General features: G+C 47.2%; 1 protein-coding gene across 1 annotated transcript in view; it reads right to left on the bottom strand.

Moving 5' to 3' along the window:
• The window catches only part of LOC125643306 (uncharacterized), a 28,917-nt gene extending 12,774 nt beyond the window's left edge, over positions 1–16,143 (bottom strand). The window contains exons 1-12 of the mRNA XM_048865692.2: positions 15,942–16,143; positions 14,572–14,682; positions 13,559–13,685; positions 13,037–13,130; positions 11,955–12,105; positions 11,669–11,831; positions 11,004–11,129; positions 10,333–10,395; positions 8,375–8,497; positions 7,204–7,359; positions 2,275–2,328; positions 24–241 (exon numbers count right to left, since the gene is read on the bottom strand). Of these exons, the coding sequence (XP_048721649.2) occupies positions 24–241; positions 2,275–2,328; positions 7,204–7,359; positions 8,375–8,497; positions 10,333–10,395; positions 11,004–11,129; positions 11,669–11,831; positions 11,955–12,105; positions 13,037–13,130; positions 13,559–13,685; positions 14,572–14,682; positions 15,942–16,143 (1,588 nt within the window). The remainder of the gene's footprint in view (positions 1–23; positions 242–2,274; positions 2,329–7,203; positions 7,360–8,374; positions 8,498–10,332; positions 10,396–11,003; positions 11,130–11,668; positions 11,832–11,954; positions 12,106–13,036; positions 13,131–13,558; positions 13,686–14,571; positions 14,683–15,941) is intronic.
• Positions 16,144–18,886: the final 2,743 nt, after the last annotated feature.

Raw genomic sequence — 18,886 nt, forward strand, 5'->3', positions numbered from 1 at the left:
GCACTTCAACGAATAATACTTGCCAATTGAAATCCACTCTCCAGGGTCATGAAAATTATTTCCACAGGAAACACTCCCAGTTCTGAACATCTTTAGGTAGATCTCAAACTGGAAAGGGGTTATCCGGCAGGCGGTACAGCATGCAAGGTTATTGAAGGGAAGCAACAATGAATGTACAGCACTAACGAAGTCTCCACTTTTGCACAAGTAGAATGGGATTTTATCTCTAAGCTTTCTTAACCTGGATACAAGAAAGGATTGCAGATTTGATTTTTGTGGATGCCATTAACAACATGGAAGCATTACCAGGATTTCCTTTGAGACCTCTTTCCACTTGGCTTCCCAAGAACTCAGTTTGACTCCAGACTTTGTCACTCAGGTATCTTTATTTGGCATACAGCAACGCTACACTGAGTTGATTAGACTTGAATGAAGGGGGTGGATGTCGGGTACTTCATGTATCCAAGGTTACAGAGAAAACATCTTCCTTTATGTACATTTACAGATTTCCTTACATTTACTATACACGGCATTCCACATTTTGGGATTGGTTTGGTTACTTTGTAGGAACCAGTCCCTTTACAGCATGCTTTGCCCATGCACTGTCCATGTTCAACCTACTCTTTACAATCCCAGTTTCTCTTGTTCATTGTTATTTTGCTCTTTGTAAATGGTTCCCTGGGTGTTCCTGTGACACTCTGCACCCCATATTCACCATAGTGATATTATTAAGATAAGATTATAACATAATTATGATGCATCTTGTACAAAACATGTCATGTGAGGTGTCAATGGAAAAGTTATGGTTTGCTGAATAATTATCTTATTTGTATGCATGTATCATTTTTGTATCTGGAGTTACTAATATTGACTATGCATCTGTATTTCAAACGTGTTTGCTCCTGGGTAACACTCACAAAGTAGCTTACATCCAGCACATTGTGAATGAACTATTTAAGGTAATGGCCCCCAGGAAAAGCTTAGCCTCACCTAATAAGCTTTCCTGTGGACACTTCAGCCAAAATATGGGTAATGGATGCCATGACTCATCGAAGCATGCAGGGGCATGTAACTAAATCATGTGATATTGGACTCCATTTTGGTGCCTATACTTTCCCACAAACTGCTGGGGGCTTGTTTGAGACAATGAAATTCCCTCCACATGAAAGAAGCTATAAAAAGGGGGAAGTAACGTCATCACTTGGCCTCACTCCCTCTACAACACAACACTGGAGGATAAAGACTCAACTGGGGAAGGAGGTTCCAGGCGGGAAAGAAGAAAGCCTGCCTGTGTATGGAAGGCTGGTGGACTGTTTGTACTATCTAACATGGTGAGACACTGCTTGACTCAAATCCAGTTTAGTTTGTAAAGCTTAGATTGCATTTTGTTTTATTTCTTAGGTAATCTGCTTTGAGCTGTATGTTCACCACTTATAATCACTTAAAATCTATCTTTCTGTAGTTAATAAATTGGTTTTATATTTTACATCTAAAACAGTGTATTTTGCTAGAAGCGTTTGGGGGAATCTGCTCAGGAACAAAAACTGATGCATTGTCCTCTCCACACTGAGGGAGAGGCAGACTGGGTAATAAACTTACACTGGCCAGGCTTTTGACCAGGGCAAGATGGTACAATCCAGGGTGCAAGGCTAGGGAGGTATGGGGAGTTGGCTGCAGCCTCTCTATTGTTAGTTCATGAGTGGGTGAGGAGAAGCATTATGTAACTGCACCTGGGTGTGTCCCCGCCTGTGTAAAGGTTTGTGAGAGTACAGGACCAAGAGCGGTCTGCAGCTTGCCACAGTGTGAGAGAGAGCCCAGATTGGTATGCCAGAGGACTCAGCGGTACTCCAGTTCCAGGGTGCACCCCGGGGAAGTCAGTCACAGTTCCTTCCCCTTATCTTAGCTCGGTCAAACAGTCTATCTTAACTAAGATAAGTAAATGGGTCAGTGAGCTAGCACAAACATTCTGTTTTCAGCCTGCTGATCTATTTATCTTCCTAATTTTGTCTTCCAAGAAACATGCCTCCCCCCTCTTAATTACTCATATCAACCCAGGTCTACAAATGTTTTTTATATATTATATATATAAAAATAAATAAAAAATCTAATCTGGATCCAATTACGTTTACCAGCCAATAGTGATGCAATGTTGTGTTCAGCAACTAAGAAAGTCTGCCAACCAGAATCATTTCTTTTCAAGGTGTGATTTTACTGAAGATTAGACACAGACAGGGAAATCTTAAAGCAAAGATAAAAATTAAAAAAGCCACTTACCCTAGAATGTCATTACATTTCACAGCTTTCAAGTAGCGAACTATTTCCTTATAACTAAGGAAGGGAGGAGAAGAGGCGGCATTACATTTTGAACAGATGAAGCAGGAATACGGATGAGAATTAATGAGACAAAGCAATAGCTCCCACGTAGAAGACATTTATGTACAGAAAAAAAAAAAAAGGAAAAAAAAAAGACCTGGATGTAAATAAAACTGCTGCTATCTCGTTGTTTTCTGATGAGCCCCAAAACTACTGACGTCCCTGGATAGATTTAAAGAAAAAAGCAGCATTCACCAATACAGAGTTATTCAATATTTAAATCTAGGAAAATGTCACCACTGTGGTACTGGTTGTGGAAATTCAGTGGAAACACCAGCTGTGTAATCAATAGGAATTTGCCTTCCTTCTCTCTATACCATATATGGCCAAACTGCGGCTCTTTCACAGTTAAAGTGTGGCTCCTGGAGGGGCACCCCCCACCCCATTCTTCGCCTACCAGGCTGGGTGGCTGGGAGGGGAGCTTCGAGCTTCTGCCCTGCGTCAGAGTGGTGGGGCTAGCGGCTTCTGCCACAGACAACTGGTGCCTGCTGAGTGTGTGTGGGGCCACAATTTAAAAGTTCAGTGTCCGTCCCCCCCGTAGCTTAAGTCATACCACCCAAGCAAAACACACCCCTTTCCCTCAGTGGCCCTTCCCAACAGCTCCCAGGTGTTAGCTCTGCATGGAAAGGCAGCAGCAAACAGCTAGGAGCTGCAGGGAAGGGCCTCTGCTTTAGCTCCTCTGTGGGAGACAGCAGCAAAAGCAGCGTCTATACCTGCAGCTCCCAGCTTGCTGGCTCCAGCAGCTGCCATGCAGAGAGGGGGCCCAGCAGCACCATATGACCAAGCAAGGCCAGCAAAGGCTGGCAAAAATCTGGGAGGGCATGTGACCCTACGTGTTCCCCTCTCACATTGCCTCTGGCTTCAGCGCAGTAGGGAGGGAGGTGTCAGGGCTTCAGCTCAGGGGGGAGCGTGGTCTCGGGGCCAAAGCCCTGAGCCCTGGCAGGCAAACCCTGGCTCTTGAACTTCTGAAGATTGTCGTATGCGGCTCTGAGGGTCAGTAACTTTGGCCACCCCTGCTCTATACCATGAAGCATTGAAGAAACTGAAAGCATTAGAAATTGTCTACATCCCTGATCTAACATCCCCTACATGAACCTTCGATCCTGGTCTGTACTTAAGCTTACGCATGTACTTAAGCATGATTGCCAAGCTTTACAAGCTACATGGGACTAACGTGATTTGGAAACTGCAAAGGCTACGCCCTGTGCAGCACCCACTGAAAAACAGGAATTAAGATGTGTGTGTGTGAATGCACATTGTTGAAACTAGGTTTCAGAGTAGCAGCCGTGTTAGCCTATATCCACAAAAAGAAAAGGAGGATGTGTGGCAACTTAGAGACTAACAAATTTATTTGAGCATAAGCTTTTGTGAGCTACATCCGAATGATTGCATCCGATGAAGTGAGCTGTCGCTCATTGTTGAAACTAGTAATTGTCTCTCTCCATTATAACAGCACTATATGCTATGCTTCCCCAATGGATTTCCCAGTGGAACAAATGAGAATGGGAAATCCATTGCGGAAGCATAGCATATAGTGGGGATAGATGGGAATCTGGGAGGCAGTGACCATGAGTTGGTTGAGTTCAGGATCCTGACACAGGGAAGAAAGGTAAGCAGCAGGATACTGACCCTGGACTTCAGAAAAGCAGACTTCGACTCCCTCAGGGAACGGATGGGTAGGATCCCCTGGGGGACTAACATGAACGGGAAAGGAGTCTAGGAGAGCTGGCTGTATTTCAAGGAATCCCTGTTGAGGTTACAGGGACAAACCATCCCGATGTGTCGAAAGAATAGTAAATATGGCAGGCGACCAGCTTGGCTTAACAGTGAAATCCTAGCGGATCTTAAACATAAAAAAGAAGCTTACAAGAAGTGGAAGGTTGGACATATGACCAGGGAAGAGTATAAAAATATTGCTCGGGAATATAGGAATGAAATCAGGAGGGCCAAATTGCACCTGGAGCTGCAGCTAGCGAGAGATGTCAAGAGTAACAAGAAGGGTTTCTTCAGGTATGTTGGCAACAAGAAGAAAGCCAAGGAAAGTGTGGGCCCCTTAATGAATGAGGGAGGCAACCTAATGACAGAGGATGTGGAAAAAGCTAATGTACTCAATGTTTTTTTTGCCTCTGTCTTCACTAACAAGGTCAGCTCCCAGACTGCTGCGCTGGGCATCACAACATGGGGAATAGATGGCCAGCCCTCTGTGGAGAAAGAGGTGGTTAGGGACTATTTAGAAAAGCTGGACGTGCACAAGTCCATGGGGCCGGACGAGTTGCATCCGAGAGTGCTAAAGGAATTGGCAGCTGTGATTGCAGAGCCATTGGCCATTATCTTTGAAAACTCGTGGCGAACGGGGGAAGTCCCGGATGACTGGAAAAAGGCTAATGTAGTGCCAATCTTTAAAAAAGGGAAGGAGGATGATCCTGGGAACTACAGGCCAGTCAGCCTCACCTCAGTCCCTGGAAAAATCATGGAGCAGGTCCTCAAAGAATCAATCCTGAAGCACTTAGGGGAGAGGAAAGTGATCAGGAACAGTCAGCATGGATTCACCAAGGGAAGGTCATGCCTGACTAATCTAATCGCCTTCTATGATGAGATTACTGGTTCTGTGGATGAAGGGAAAGCAGTGGATGTGTTGTTTCTTGACTTTAGCAAAGCTTTTGACACGGTCTCGCACAGTATTCTTGTCAGCAAGTTAAAGAAGTATGGGCTGGATGAATGCACTATAAGGTGGGTAGAAAGTTGGCTAGATTGTCGGGCTCAAGGGGTAGCGATCAATGGCTCCATGTCTAGTTGGCAGCCGGTGTCAAGCGGAGTGCCCCAGGGGTCGGTCCTGGGGCCGGTTTTGTTCAATATCTTCATAAATGATCTGGAGGATGGTGTGGATTGCACTCTCAGCAAATTTGCGGATGATACTAAACTGGGAGGAGTGGTAGGTACGCTGGAGGGCAGGGATAGGATACAGAGGGACCTAGACAAATTGGAGGATTGGGCCAAAAGAAATCTGACAAGGTTCAATAAGGATAAGTGCAGAGTCCTGCACTTAGGACGGAAGACCCCAATGCACAGCTACAGACTAGGGACCGAATGGCTAGGCAGCAGTTCTGCGGAAAAGGACCTAGGGACGAGGACCTAGAGACTGGACGAGAAGCTGGATATGAGTCAGCAGTGTGCCCTTGTTGCCAAGAAGGCCAATGGCATTTTGGGATGTATAAGTAGGGGCATAGCAAGCAGATCGAGGGACGTGATCATCCCCCTCTATTCGACATTGATGAGGCCTCATCTGGAGTACTGTGTCCAGTTTTGGGCCCCACACTACAAGAAGGATGTGGATAAATTGGAGAGAGTCCAGGGAAGGGCAGCAAAAATGATTAGGGGTCTGGAACACATGACTTATGAGGAGAGGCTGAGGGAACTGGGATTGTTTAGTCTGCAGAAGAGAAGAATGAGGGGGGATTTGATAGCTGCTTTCAACTACCTGAGAGGTGGTTCCAGAGAGGATGGATCTAGACTATTCTCAGTGGTAGAAGAGGACAGGACAAGGAGTCTCAAGTTGCAGTGGGGGAGGTTTAGGTTGGATATTAGGAAAAACTTTTTCACTAGGAGGGTGGTGAAACACTGGAATGCGTTACCTAGGGAGGTGGTAAAATCTCCTTCCTTAGAAGTTTTTAAGGTCAGGCTTGACAAAGCCCTGGCTGGGATGATTTAATTGGGGATGGGTCCTGCTTTGAGCAGGGGATTGGACTAGATGACCTCCTGAGGTCCCTTCCAACCCTGATATTCTTGATTCTATGAAATCCCAAAGGAAGAATCCATTAACAGAAAACCCAGACAAAGAGTGTTGAAATCTGGGTTCTGGTAGCAAGTGCTGTGGTGGCATATCAAATGAGAGGGTTGACTCACATGACTGGGGCCCAAACCATTCAGATCTTTAATTGGACCATGAAGATTTGTCTAGACAGAACCATGAATGTCAAGTACCTTGAACTGCCCTTAACATTCAAACTGGATACGAATAAAAAAAAAAAAAAAAAGGAACAGTTTTCTTATAAAAATGGATACAAAGTTTTGAATGAACCCAATTAACATTTAATTGGAAAAAGCTTCCATTCTATCCCCAATGGCAGCTATTATAGGATCTAACCTTTACAAAAGGTATAGTCAGTACAGACAGCAATTTACCCAGCAAGAAAATTTACCTTTATACACTGTTTGAAAGAGCCATTTGCACAGGTTCCAAATGTGTTAACTGTATGTTCATAGACCTATCAAGGTTTAATCAATGTTGTAAGAAGTTTCAGAGCCAAAACCCAAAAGATACCGTTAACATTACTACTTATGGCCTTACAGGAAGCAGATCAAGCACCTCTCTACACGGCTGTTACTCTGAAACCTGTCTAACAATTCACTAGCTTTCTACAGTGCCTTTTATCCAGTGATCTCAAAATGCTCTGTAAACATCAATCAAGTCTCAACACCCTTGGGAGATAGGTATTATCCCCATTTTCTGTGTTTTTTTCGCACGTTTGGCATGTCTGCTGAGACCTACTGGGAGTTAAAGAGACAAAAAAGGAGCGTAGAAGAGACGAAGCAAGCTTCTTTGTGAGTTGTACATTTTAAGACCGATAAGGTGTCAGAAGCTCCTTTGGATGGTCTTTATAAAGCATGATGGAAAAACACTCATTACAAGCTGTCAGTAAATTTTTTTTTTGTTTTTTAAAGAAAAACACACAAAGCGCAGCAGCAATTCTAGGTGTTTGAAAGACACCATACTATATAAAGCTGATATGATGCAGAACTCAAGTACTCAAAAGATGGATAAGAACTTACTGTCCCTGGTTTTCCATTTTTTCTACTCGAGCCTGTATGACAGGAAGTACTTCCCACAGAAATACTTTCTTTCCTTTCTGCGTTCTTTGACCAGTGATGTTCTGGCCTTTTAAGACAGTTGTCAGTAATCCATGATCCCACGGCACCACGTTTAGGCTGAAAATTGAAGTGAAAGACAATACTTTTCTAAAAACTATTGTAAGGTTCTATAAGAATTCACAGAACAGAGCAAAGAGACACCCATATCACTTCAATACCACAACTCCCCCTCCCCCCACATTAAGGTTGGGTGCAACATGGACTACGATAATATTTCCAAAGGTTATGACTCATTTCAGAAAATTTAACTTGATGGACCCCACGTTAGTCATGGCAGCAGAATGAAGCTACTAGCAGCCACATAGAGTCGTGACACTACCTGCACTAAGCTAGTTACTAGCAGACCTTGGGGCCATACATCACCAGTATTCGGGACAATTATCCTTTAGAAGAGAATTGTGTTGGAACACATATTTGTGTAATATGATTGGGTTGCTACAGAGATTGTATTGATCATGCTAGACTAATTCTTCTTGGTAAGTCATTATAATGCTCACAGTATACTTGACTCAGTAAATCTTGAGTTTGATAAACCAAACATCTTAGAACCTAGACCACAGAACCACTGCATCTAAAAATAATTGTTTGCCACCCAAGTACTGACAGTTCTAATTTCAATGTCCACAAATCACACAAGCATGACACCATGTCGCTTTTTCCAAGGAATTTCAGTAATTTTGTTTGGAAGTACCAGAATATTAACCAGACAGACAATGTGGGTTTTATGAAGATATGAGATATCATAATGAATGCTTACAGTCACTATTACAAACAACTTCTGACCATTTCCTGCAGTTTCTAAAGGCAAATAAAAGCAAGTCTGATGTAGCCCTGTTGTTTTAAGCTTCCATTTCCCAGACTGCCAGTAAAAGGAATATTTAGTAGGAAACTATAGCTAGTTTCTATTAAACCATATGCCAGGCTTAGTCTCTGGACAGATTTCAAGAGTTCAGGTTGTTGGCCACACATTAGAAATCCCAATGGATATAACATGTAAATACTCCCTTTCACACTTGAGTACATTTAAGTCCACTGAGTAATAACATTTAGTCAATAGAAGCAAAGAACATACCTATTTGAGAAGGCATAGCAGTGAGACGGAAGCGAGATAGTCTGGAAAAAACTAATGAACTTTTCATATAAAACTTTTGGAAAGTCACACAGCACAAGCATCCTCTGAAGTTGTGTTGTAATCCTGCATTTACAAAAATAAACTAGTTTTAAAAGTCAGAGATGGGAGTAAAATCTTTTTAAGCCAGCTGAATTGTTCACTAGGTCAGTTCCCTTTTCTGATTAGGAACAAGTCTATAATGTTTTATAAAAAATTTCGAAAGGACACTTTGGATTAAAATTTAGATTTTGTATAAAAACAATTTTATAAGACTTACTGTGACACTATACCCATATGCATCATGGGGGTATGATTATGATATAATTATGATGTAATTTGTACAAGAGGAGTCATGTGAGGTGACATTGGGAAAGTTGTGATTTGCCTGTGTGAATGCTGGTGGAAGCGTAGGACCGGGAGTGGTCTATCGCTGGTCTCAGCGGCACAGTGCTGAGAGGGAGCCCAGGTGAGTCCGAGGGCTCCGTGGTACCCCAATTCCAGGTGGCACCTGGGGGACGTGGGGTGGAAGAACACCCACCACACTTAGAACCAGTATGAATTTTAAAAACAGAAAACTTAAGTATTTATTGTGGGGTTTTTTTAAATCAAAGATCCTCACGCACTATTTGCAACATCATGCCAGTGTGTACCAAACTAGATAGATCATTTGCAGTCAAAATTCAAAAACAAAAAAACAGAACAGCAGTGGGTAAAAAATTTCAATTCTATTTAAAATTTAAAATTTGAGATTCTTTATTTTAAAGTATAAGATTTTAAACTGACACTGTCCTTTTAAATGAATAACTTCAAATGCCATTAAAATACACTTTGTTTTTAATAGGTTTGTAGCAGAGAGTAGGAAGTCCATTCTGACGTGAACCATTGATATTGCAAGAGTGGTTTCTGTTTCTGACTTAAGTGGGAGCTCCTTAACAAATCAAGGAAGACTGGGGAGCAAAAAAAAAAAAAAAAAAAAAAAAAAAAAAAATCTTATTTCATGTTCCTTCAAGATCATGTTTTTATTCTCTTGAAGCCCTAGTCACAACCAGGACCGCCTTGCGCTAGGTGCTGTACAAACACAGAACAAGAGGATGGTCCCTGTCACATACAGTATACAATCTAAGTGATAAGGCATTACCTTTGAAAAGAATTATTTCCTTAATGTAAAAAGCAGTCATTTAAAATGAGGACAGATGTAGGCTGTACCTGGCCATTGGTTCAAATTAGGTAAATAGTGGGAGGGATACGATTGAAGTCTTCCCAAAAATCAGTTCTTATCTTTCTGGCTGGTGGATTTACTATTAAAAGTAAACTGCAAAGCTAAACAAAGAATTGAGTTAAGCGAAGAAATATGTGTTACATGTCCCCATTCCCAGGCTTTGGAAGAAATTTAGAAGAACGGTAAGTTTTAACTAACCTTTTCTACTGATAAAAGAAAACGAGTACTAGCGGCAACTTAGAGACTCACCAATTTATTTGAGCATAAGCTTTCATGAGCTACAGCTCACTTCATGCATCCGACGAAGTGAGCTGTAGCTCATGAAAGCTTATGCTCAAATAAATTGGTGAGTCTCTAAGGTGCCGCTAGTACTCGTTTTCTTTTTGCGAATACAGACTAACACGGCTGCTTCTCGATACTTTTCTACTGATATATCCTGGTTTATATAATGTAATTGTGTAACATTATGGATACAGTTAGTATTACTCCGTATTAGAGCCATACAATTCATCTTTAAGGAATTCTATATCAGGAAATTTAGATTTGAAGCACCAAAGCTATTTTAAACACTTCAGTAACTGAAGGTGGCCTTTGAGGATCTGATGTGTTCGTGTACTTTGTAACACACCAGTAGAAACTTTGCAGCCAACTACCATCTCACTGACATCTTAATCTCACACCAAACTAACCAAAGTCTTACCTTTCCATTAGACAAGGTACAGCCATCCTCAAAGATGCAGTGACACCAAGATTTTGCAAGTTCCTAAAACAAATGCATTAGTTTAGTGCTTACATATTCTTCCTAGGACTGGTTTTAAAGCAATCAAATTGACAAGAGAAAAACAAGTGAAAAATATAGTTTCCATAAACAGATGGCATCTACCTCACTGAACTTTGTTTGCAAATACTTTGGAATATTTTCTAAGTTACAATAAACTCAATGCATTGAGTACCTTCTACATTTATTATTATCTGTATTACAGTAGCACTTAAAGCCCTGACTGAAGTGAGGGCATCTATTATGCTAGACGCTGTACAAATATATAGCAAGAGATAGCTCTTCAAGGCAAGGGTTTACAAGCTCAACGCAAAACAGAGATGGAAATTTATTACTCATTTTAAAGATGCGGAACTGAGACAGAGATAGAGTGACTTGCCCAAGCTCATAAAAAGTCCAGATAGTAGAAGTTGCAATCCAATCATCAGCTATGAGACCATCCTCCCCGTTTGTTTGGGATTTCCAATTTCTCTCCAATTTTGATTTAAAATTATTTTAAGCTCTGCCATTATTCAGTTATAAATCATCTGGGGCGAACAGCCACAACTGTAGCAAAGGGACTCAGGGATTAGAGGGTGAGCTGGAATACTTACTGAGCAGGGTCTTTATGAAGTGCTATTTCTTTGGCTGCTCCCAGGAGCATGACAGCAGCAGCTTTAGGATTCTCTTTTTCTGCCTGATTTAAAAATGTTGTTACCAGTGCAAAAACGCCAGAATACCTAGGAGAATTAAAAGTCCTTACGGTGAAGTATATCTGCACTGAACTGGTTTGTCAGCATGAAAAGTGTTTGCACAAAATTCTATAGTTAGCATTTAACTTGACTAGTCACGATACTTCAGATTCTTTCAAGGGAAAGATACAAGTCGTTTAAAGGAAACAGCAACATTTAAAAGGAATGGATGGATGGGATGGAAATTGGACCCTCCGACCCCAGAAAAAATTATTCTAGTCAGGAAGCAGAATTTAGTTTTAAACTTCCATGAATTATAAACAGTGAGGAAAAACTGTTAAATATTTGGTCACACAAGGACAGACACTAAAGCTTAGGGGTTCATTTGAACTGGATCCTGGTCTGGCCTAACTGGCCAGTGGAACATATTGCAAGAGGGAAAAAAGTGAGTTTTCTACAGCATTGTTCTAATTATTAATCTTAGGTTGTCATGAGTCTAACTGTGTTTTACCTACTGGAAAGCAAATCCCTGTGAATTAAAAAAAAACATTCCTTGCAAATTCACTGAACCCTCTCATCAGAGTTACCTGTATATAAGCTCCATATGGCGCTGTCTGCAGACATTACATTGCCCAGGTCCCCGTTTTGGGTGACAGAAACATTCATGTGAATTAGGAGACACTCTCTCACCAACCAGATATTTGTTATATTCCACTGAAAGTTCATGGACAAATTTCATCAGAAGATTTCCTGGGGGATTGAAGAGGAAAGAGTGCTGAAATAGGCTCTCTTCTAGACAAGCGTTATGCTCATAAAGAGTCCTATATATTAAACCTCGCTGATTCTGGGATAGCACAAAAGCATAATGCTTACCACCATGTCGAAGGTCTGCATCTATATCTGTGAGCTCCAAGTTGAACATCACAAGAACACCAGCCAAGGCCAAACCACGCTGGTCTTTCCAGAACGTGCTTTTATTATGTGCATTGCAGTGACAGTGAGAAGGGGTTGTCCAGTTTTGGCACTGTTTTATGGGGGAAAGGAAGAGGAAAAATTGCATTCAAGTTAACCAAAACAAAAATTAGTTACGATCCCTTGCTCAGCGAGGTCAACATTGTATCCATGTTGCTAAGTATCTTTTATACTGAGCTACTGCATATTCCTATGCAAATGTTAGCTGATTTTACAAACTGTACAGTAACATACCCGTGCCTGGAATGACATAATCTACACTATAAATCTGGGTCAAAATTACAAAGTAGTACTTCTTCTCACACATCACCAGATCTAGACTAAAGAATATAAAACAGCCATTCAAGGTCTGACTGGTTGTGAGCATGGAGATTTTAGTTCTATTTACTCTTTAGTATGTTTCTTTCAGTTGATCGTTCCCAGTGTACTCAAAATCCAAATTTAAGGTACTGGAGTGAGCATATCAACCAACAACTGGAAATACTATTATAGAAGAGGAATTTACATGAAAAGCAGACTGATCTAGAAAGAGTGAGAACTGGATCTTAGAAAGATTAAGCCTTTATACATATGTAACTAACTCACAGGGATGTTGAGAGGCTTAATTATTTGGGATCTGTAAAGCGCTGTCATTCCTGGATGAAAGGCATATAGTTTAAACCTACAAAGTTTAGTGAATTTAGGGGAAAAAAAACCCTGAAAATAATTTTAAGCCACTTTTGAGCTAATGAACCATTTTCTATAGAACACTTGGCTCCATGTTCAAAACTTCCCTAAAATCTGGATAAAAAGCTGGAATATTTTGATGAATTCCACATTTTTAAAATTTTAGCTTTTTTTTTTAAAAAAAAACTGTCTGCAACAAAAAGTGGAGAAATCTGAATATTTCTGATATCAAGCTAATCCGGGAGGGAGGGGGGGGGGTTTCCACTTTGGACAACTCAAGCCTGTGTTTCATAACTACACCTTAAGTCCTTCCTTACCTCAGAAGCTAGCTTATCACAAATGTAGCAGTAGCACTGATCACAGATATTGGCATTGTTCTCAAGGGGTGAACATGTTTCACATTCTGCTCGCCTGTAGGTTGATAAAGCAGAACACTATTTATAGTATACACTAAATAACTGTTCTGTTCCTCTTCTACTTCATGACAATTTTTTTAATTATTAAAACCTACCACAATTATTTAACAAAATAAGCTAATAAACTTACACTGGTAAAACTTAATATATAGCACTAAGGCACTAATTTGAAAAGGTATTTTAGAATAGCATGTGGCCCAGCAGGAAAGTTGAGACCTTGCTTTGTGCCCTGATTGCAATTATATGATTTAAATTTTCTAGCCATAAAAAAAAGATATCACTGATACTGGGTTTTTTTAGACTCCTCTATTGAAATTTAGTACAAATTAAATAAATGCACACAAAATATCAATAATAAAAAAATCTGGTATTACTCCCTATAAAAGAGGAAACCCATATTATCCACTATGCTACTGAACATACTCAAATGGGTGTGTCATACAGTCATATCTTGCATGAGGCATCACTTTCCCTTGTTTACAGAAAGTAACTACTACTTCACATTCCTCATCCACAATCTCTTCAGCTTTGTCTTCCAGAATAGGTTTTTCTGTAAAAAGGGAAATACACTGTGGTTTATTTCAGAGTAAAATGATTGCAGATTTAGTTAAAAGCAAAACTGGCTATTGGTTTTTATTCATTAAGCATGTTGGGGCAAAGATGGTCTTTGTCCGGTGTTTGAACAGAGCCTAGCACAATTGGGTCCTGCTCTATGACTGGCACCACCGCAACAGAAATTAAAGAGGTTATTCACATTGATGCAGGACAGGCATTGGAAATCCTACTGGTACTTTGATACCACACACCAGCCGTATTTAGAGAAACTTGTTAACAACTTAAAACTACTTAGTGCTTAAAAAAAAAAGTTAAAGTTTCTGGAGATCTTAAGTTGAATTTTTTTAAAAAAGATGTGAAATACCAGAAGAACCTTTGCTTTCTCTCCGTTTTTTGCTTTCTCCCTGGGAAAGAGAAGAGAAAAGGCTCCACTTTTTCTGATGAAAGTTTAGATTCTGGGGAAATGGTTAACAAAACCACTTAAAATACTTTTCCTTAAGTATACTTTGCCCTTTAAGGGAATTAAATGTAATGGATACCAATTTAAGAGGGACAAGGTCCACTTATAAAATTCTTTTTTTTTTTTTAAATGAGTATTTTGTACAAAGGAAAATTCTTATTTTTCCAGTTTGTTTAATAAGTGCATTTACAAACATTTTGTTTATACCCAGTTTTATTGCTGCCCCTGGTCAATTTTCTTTTTTGTTTTCGTGGTGATTACACACTGCTACAAGACAGAGGAAGCGCCTTCACACTTTGATGATTTTAGAACTACATACACTGGCTTGGAGATTCAAAAGCAGTAGTAATACTAAAAACAAATCTGAACTAAAAAAAGTCTCTTTGCGGAGACTTACATAAGGCAAAAGCACAGCACTTACGCAATGGTTCAACTAACAGGACTGAGTTCCCAAGAGGAGACTCAGCTTCATCATCACTTATCAGGATCACACTTTCCTCCTGCGCACCTCCTTGTTCTGGGCCCATGATACCTAACCTCAAAAAGAAAAAACAATTTGGGACTAGAGGAGAGAAATGAACTTTGCACTTTGCTACAATACATTGCTCTTAATATAGAGCTTTTCATTAACAGGCTTCAAAGTGCTTTACAGAGCATTAGCCCCATTTTACAGATTGGGAAACTGAGGCTTATGGAGGGGACGTGATGTGCTCAAAGCTGCCCAGCAGGCCAGTGGCACAGCTAGCAATAAAACTCAGGCTTCCTGAGTCTCAGTGCAGTGGTCTATCAGCTAGGCCACCCTGCTCCCCCTAGGAGCCTTTAAATCCCACAGATGCTTTGGCTGGCAGCCCAGAAATCGTTACGCAAACACCACCCACAACACGGAAAGCCCCACATGAAGGTAACTAAAAAGTGTTTTGTTTTTTTTTTAAATATTTGGACTTCTGACTAGTGGTTTCAACTGTCCCTGCAGAACTAGGCCAGGAAAGCCAGAAACGGGCTGAAAAGACCATTCCCCTCTCCCCCCCGACTCTCCCCACCCTTGTTGTCCCCCAGACCTCCCCCCACTCTCTCCCCACCCCCACACTGTCCCCGACCCCCAGACCCCCCCCACTCTCTCCCCACCCCCACACTGTCCCCGACCCCCAGACCCCTCCCACTCTCTCCCCACCCCCACACTGTCCGCAACCCCCAGACCCCCCCACTCTCTCCCCACCCCCACACTGTCCCCGACCCCCCCACTCTCTCCCCACCCCCCACTGTCCCCGACCCCCAGACCCCCCCACTCTCTCCCCACCCCCACACTGTCCCCAACCCCCAGACCCCCCCACTCTCTCCCCACCCCCCACTGTCCCTGACCCCCAGACCCCCCCTCTCTCCCCACCCCCACACTGTCCCCGACCCCCAGACCCCCCCTCTCTCCCCACCCCCACACTGTCCCCGACCCCCAGACCCCCCCTCTCTCCCCACCCCCACACTGTCCCCGACCCCCAGACCCCCCCACTCTCTCCCCACCCCCCACTGTCCCCGACCCCCAGACCCCCCCACTCTCTCCCCACCCCCCACTGTCCCTGACCCCCAGACCCCCCCACTCTCTCCCCACCCCACACTGTCCCCGACCCCCAAACCCCCACACTGTCCCCGACCCACAGACCCCCCCACTCTCTCCCCACCCCCCACTGTCCCTGACCCACAGACAGACCCCCAGTCTCGCCCTCGTTGTCCCCCAGACCCCCTTCTGCGCCCGCCACCCCACAGACCTCCCCCAACCCCCGCCGGCCCCTCACACACCGCCCTCCCCGCCACGGCCCTTCTGCCGCCAACAGCGGCCGCCGTCGCTTTCAATTCTCGCGGCTGACGCCCCGGGCAGGACTTCCGGAGCCGCGACCCCGCGCGGAGGCCCCGGGACCTGGCGGCGGCACCGGCGCTTCCGCCAGGACTGAACGGAGCCGCTACCTGTCACGTGATGGGAGGCGGGCGCCGCGGCGGCCATGTTGGCTCCTGGCGCGGCGGGCGGGGGGCTCCCTGTGGGCCCCCGCCGCGGCGCGCGACAGCCTGGGGGGGGGCGGGGGTCTTGCTCGTGCTGGGGCCCCGCAGGCCGAGTCGCGCCGGGCCGTCGGGGGACTGACAGGAGTTGTGGCCTGGGCCCCCCCCCCGAGCCCCAGCCCAGAGCCCCCTCCCGCCCTCCAACCCCCGCCCAGAGCCCCCTCCTACACCCCAAACCCCTCATCTCCAGCCCCAGCCCAGAGCCCCCTCCTACACCCCAAACCCCTCATCCCCAGCCCAGAGCCCGCACCCCCAGCCAGAGACCCCCCTGCACCGTAACCCCCTGCCCCAGCCCAGAGTCCCCCCCGCCCTCCAACCCCCCCATCCCCAGCCCAGAGCCCCCTCCTACACCCCAAACCCCTCATCCCCAGCCCAGAGCCCCCTCCTACACCCCAAACCCCTCATCCCCAGCCCCAGCCCAGAGCCCGCACCCCCAGCCAGAGACCCCCCTGCACCGTAACCCCCTGCCCCAGCCCAGTGCCCCCCCCGCCCTCCAACCCCCCCATCCCCAGCCCAGAGCCCCCTCCTACACCCCAAACCCCTCATCCCCAGCCCAGAGCCCCCTCCTACACCCCAAACCCCTCATCTCCAGCCCCAGCCCAGAGCCCGCACCCCCAGCCAGAGACCCCCCCTGCACCGTAACCCCCATCCCCAGCCCAGAGCCCCCCCCGCCCTCCAACCCCCCCCATCCCCAGCCCAGAGCCCCCTCCTACACCCCAAACCCCTCATCCCCAGCCCAGAGCCCGCACCCCCAGCCAGAGACCCCCCTGCACCGTAACCCCCTGCCCCAGCCCAGAGCCCCCCCCCGCCCTCCAACCCCCCCATCCCCAGCCCAGAGCCCCCTCCTACACCCCAAACCCCCCATCCCCAGCCCAGAGCCCCCCCCGCCCTCCAACCCCCCCATCCCCAGCCCAGAGCCTGCACCCCCAGCCAGAGACCCCCCTGCACCGTAACCCCCTGCCCCAGCCCAGAGCCCCCTCCTACACCCCAAACCCCTCATCTCCAGCCCCAGCCCAGAGCCCGCACCCCCAGCCAGAGACCCCCCTGCACCGTAACCCCCATCCCCAGCCCAGAGCCCCCCCCGCCCTCCAACCCCCCCATCCCCAGCCCAGAGCCCCCCCCCCGCCCTCCAACCCCCCCATCCCCAGCCCAGAGCCCCCTCCTACACCCCAAACCCCTCATCCCCAGCCCAGAGCCCCCTCCTACACCCCAAACCCCTCATCCCAGCCCAGAGCCCCCTCCTACACCCCAAACCCCTCATCCCCAGCCCAGAGCCCGCACCCCCAGCCAGAGACCCCCCTGCACCGTAACCCCCATCCCCAGCCCAGAGCCCCCCCCGCCCTCCAACCCCCCCATCCCCAGCCCAGAGCCCCCCCCCCGCCCTCCAACCCCCCCATCCCCAGCCCAGAGCCCCCTCCTACACCCCAAACCCATCATCCCCAGCCCAGAGCCCGCACCCCCAGCCAGAGACCCCCCTGCACCGTAACCCCCTGCCCCAGCCCAGAGCCCCCCCCCCGCCCTCCAACCCCCCATCCCCAGCCCAGAGCCCCCTCCTACACCCCAAACCCCTCATCCCCAGCCCAGAGCCCGCACCCCCAGCCAGAGACCCCCCTGCACCGTAACCCCCTGCCCCAGCCCAGAGCCCCCTCCCGCCCTCCAACCCCCCTCCCCCGCCCAGAGCCCCCTCCTACACCCCAAACCCCTCATCTCCAGCCCCAGCCCAGAGCCCGCACCCCCAGCCAGAGACCCCCCTGCACCGTAACCCCCTGCCCCAGCCCAGAGCCCCCCCCGCCCTCCAACCCCCCCATCCCCAGCCCAGAGCCCCCTCCTACACCCCAAACCCCTCATCCCAGCCCAGAGCCCCCTCCTAGACCCCAAACCCCCCATCCCCAGCCCAGAGCCCCCTCCTACACCCCAAACCCCTCATCTCCAGCCCCAGCCCAGAGCCCGCACCCCCAGCCAGAGACCCCCCTGCACCGTAACCCCCATCCCCAGCCCAGAGCCCCCCCCCGCCCTCCAACCCCCCCATCCCCAGCCCAGAGCCCCCTCCTACACCCCAAACCCCTCATCCCCAGCCCAGAGCCCGCACCCCCAGCCAGAGACCCCCCTGCACCGTAACCCCCTGCCCCAGCCCAGAGCCCCCCCCGCCCTCCAACCCCCCCATCCCCAGCCCAGAGCCCCCTCCTACACCCCAAACCCCTCATCCCCAGCCCAGAGCCCGCACCCCCAGCCAGAGACCCCCCTGCACCGTAACCCCCTGCCCCAGCCCAGAGCCCCCCCCCGCCCTCCAACCCCAGCCCAGAGCCCCCTCCTACACCCCAAACCCCCCATCCCCAGCCCAGAGCCCCCTCCTACACCCCAAACCCCTCATCCCCAGCCCAGAGCCCCCTCCTACACCCCAAACCCCTCATCCCCAGCCCAGAGCCCGCACCCCCAGCCAGAGACCCCCCTGCACCGTAACCCCCTGCCCCAGCCCAGAGCCCCCCCCGCCCTCCAACCCCCCCATCCCCAGCCCAGAGCCCCCTCCTACACCCCAAACCCCTCATCCCCAGCCCAGAGCCCCCTCCTACACCCCAAACCCCTCATCCCCAGCCCAGAGCCCGCACCCCCAGCCAGAGACCCCCCTGCACCGTAACCCCCTGCCCCAGCCCAGAGCCCCCTCCTACACCCCAAACCCCTCATCTCCAGCC

The sequence above is a fragment of the Caretta caretta genome, chromosome 10 (genome assembly GCF_965140235.1).
Source record: "Caretta caretta isolate rCarCar2 chromosome 10, rCarCar1.hap1, whole genome shotgun sequence".
Taxonomy (NCBI): domain Eukaryota; kingdom Metazoa; phylum Chordata; order Testudines; family Cheloniidae; genus Caretta; species Caretta caretta.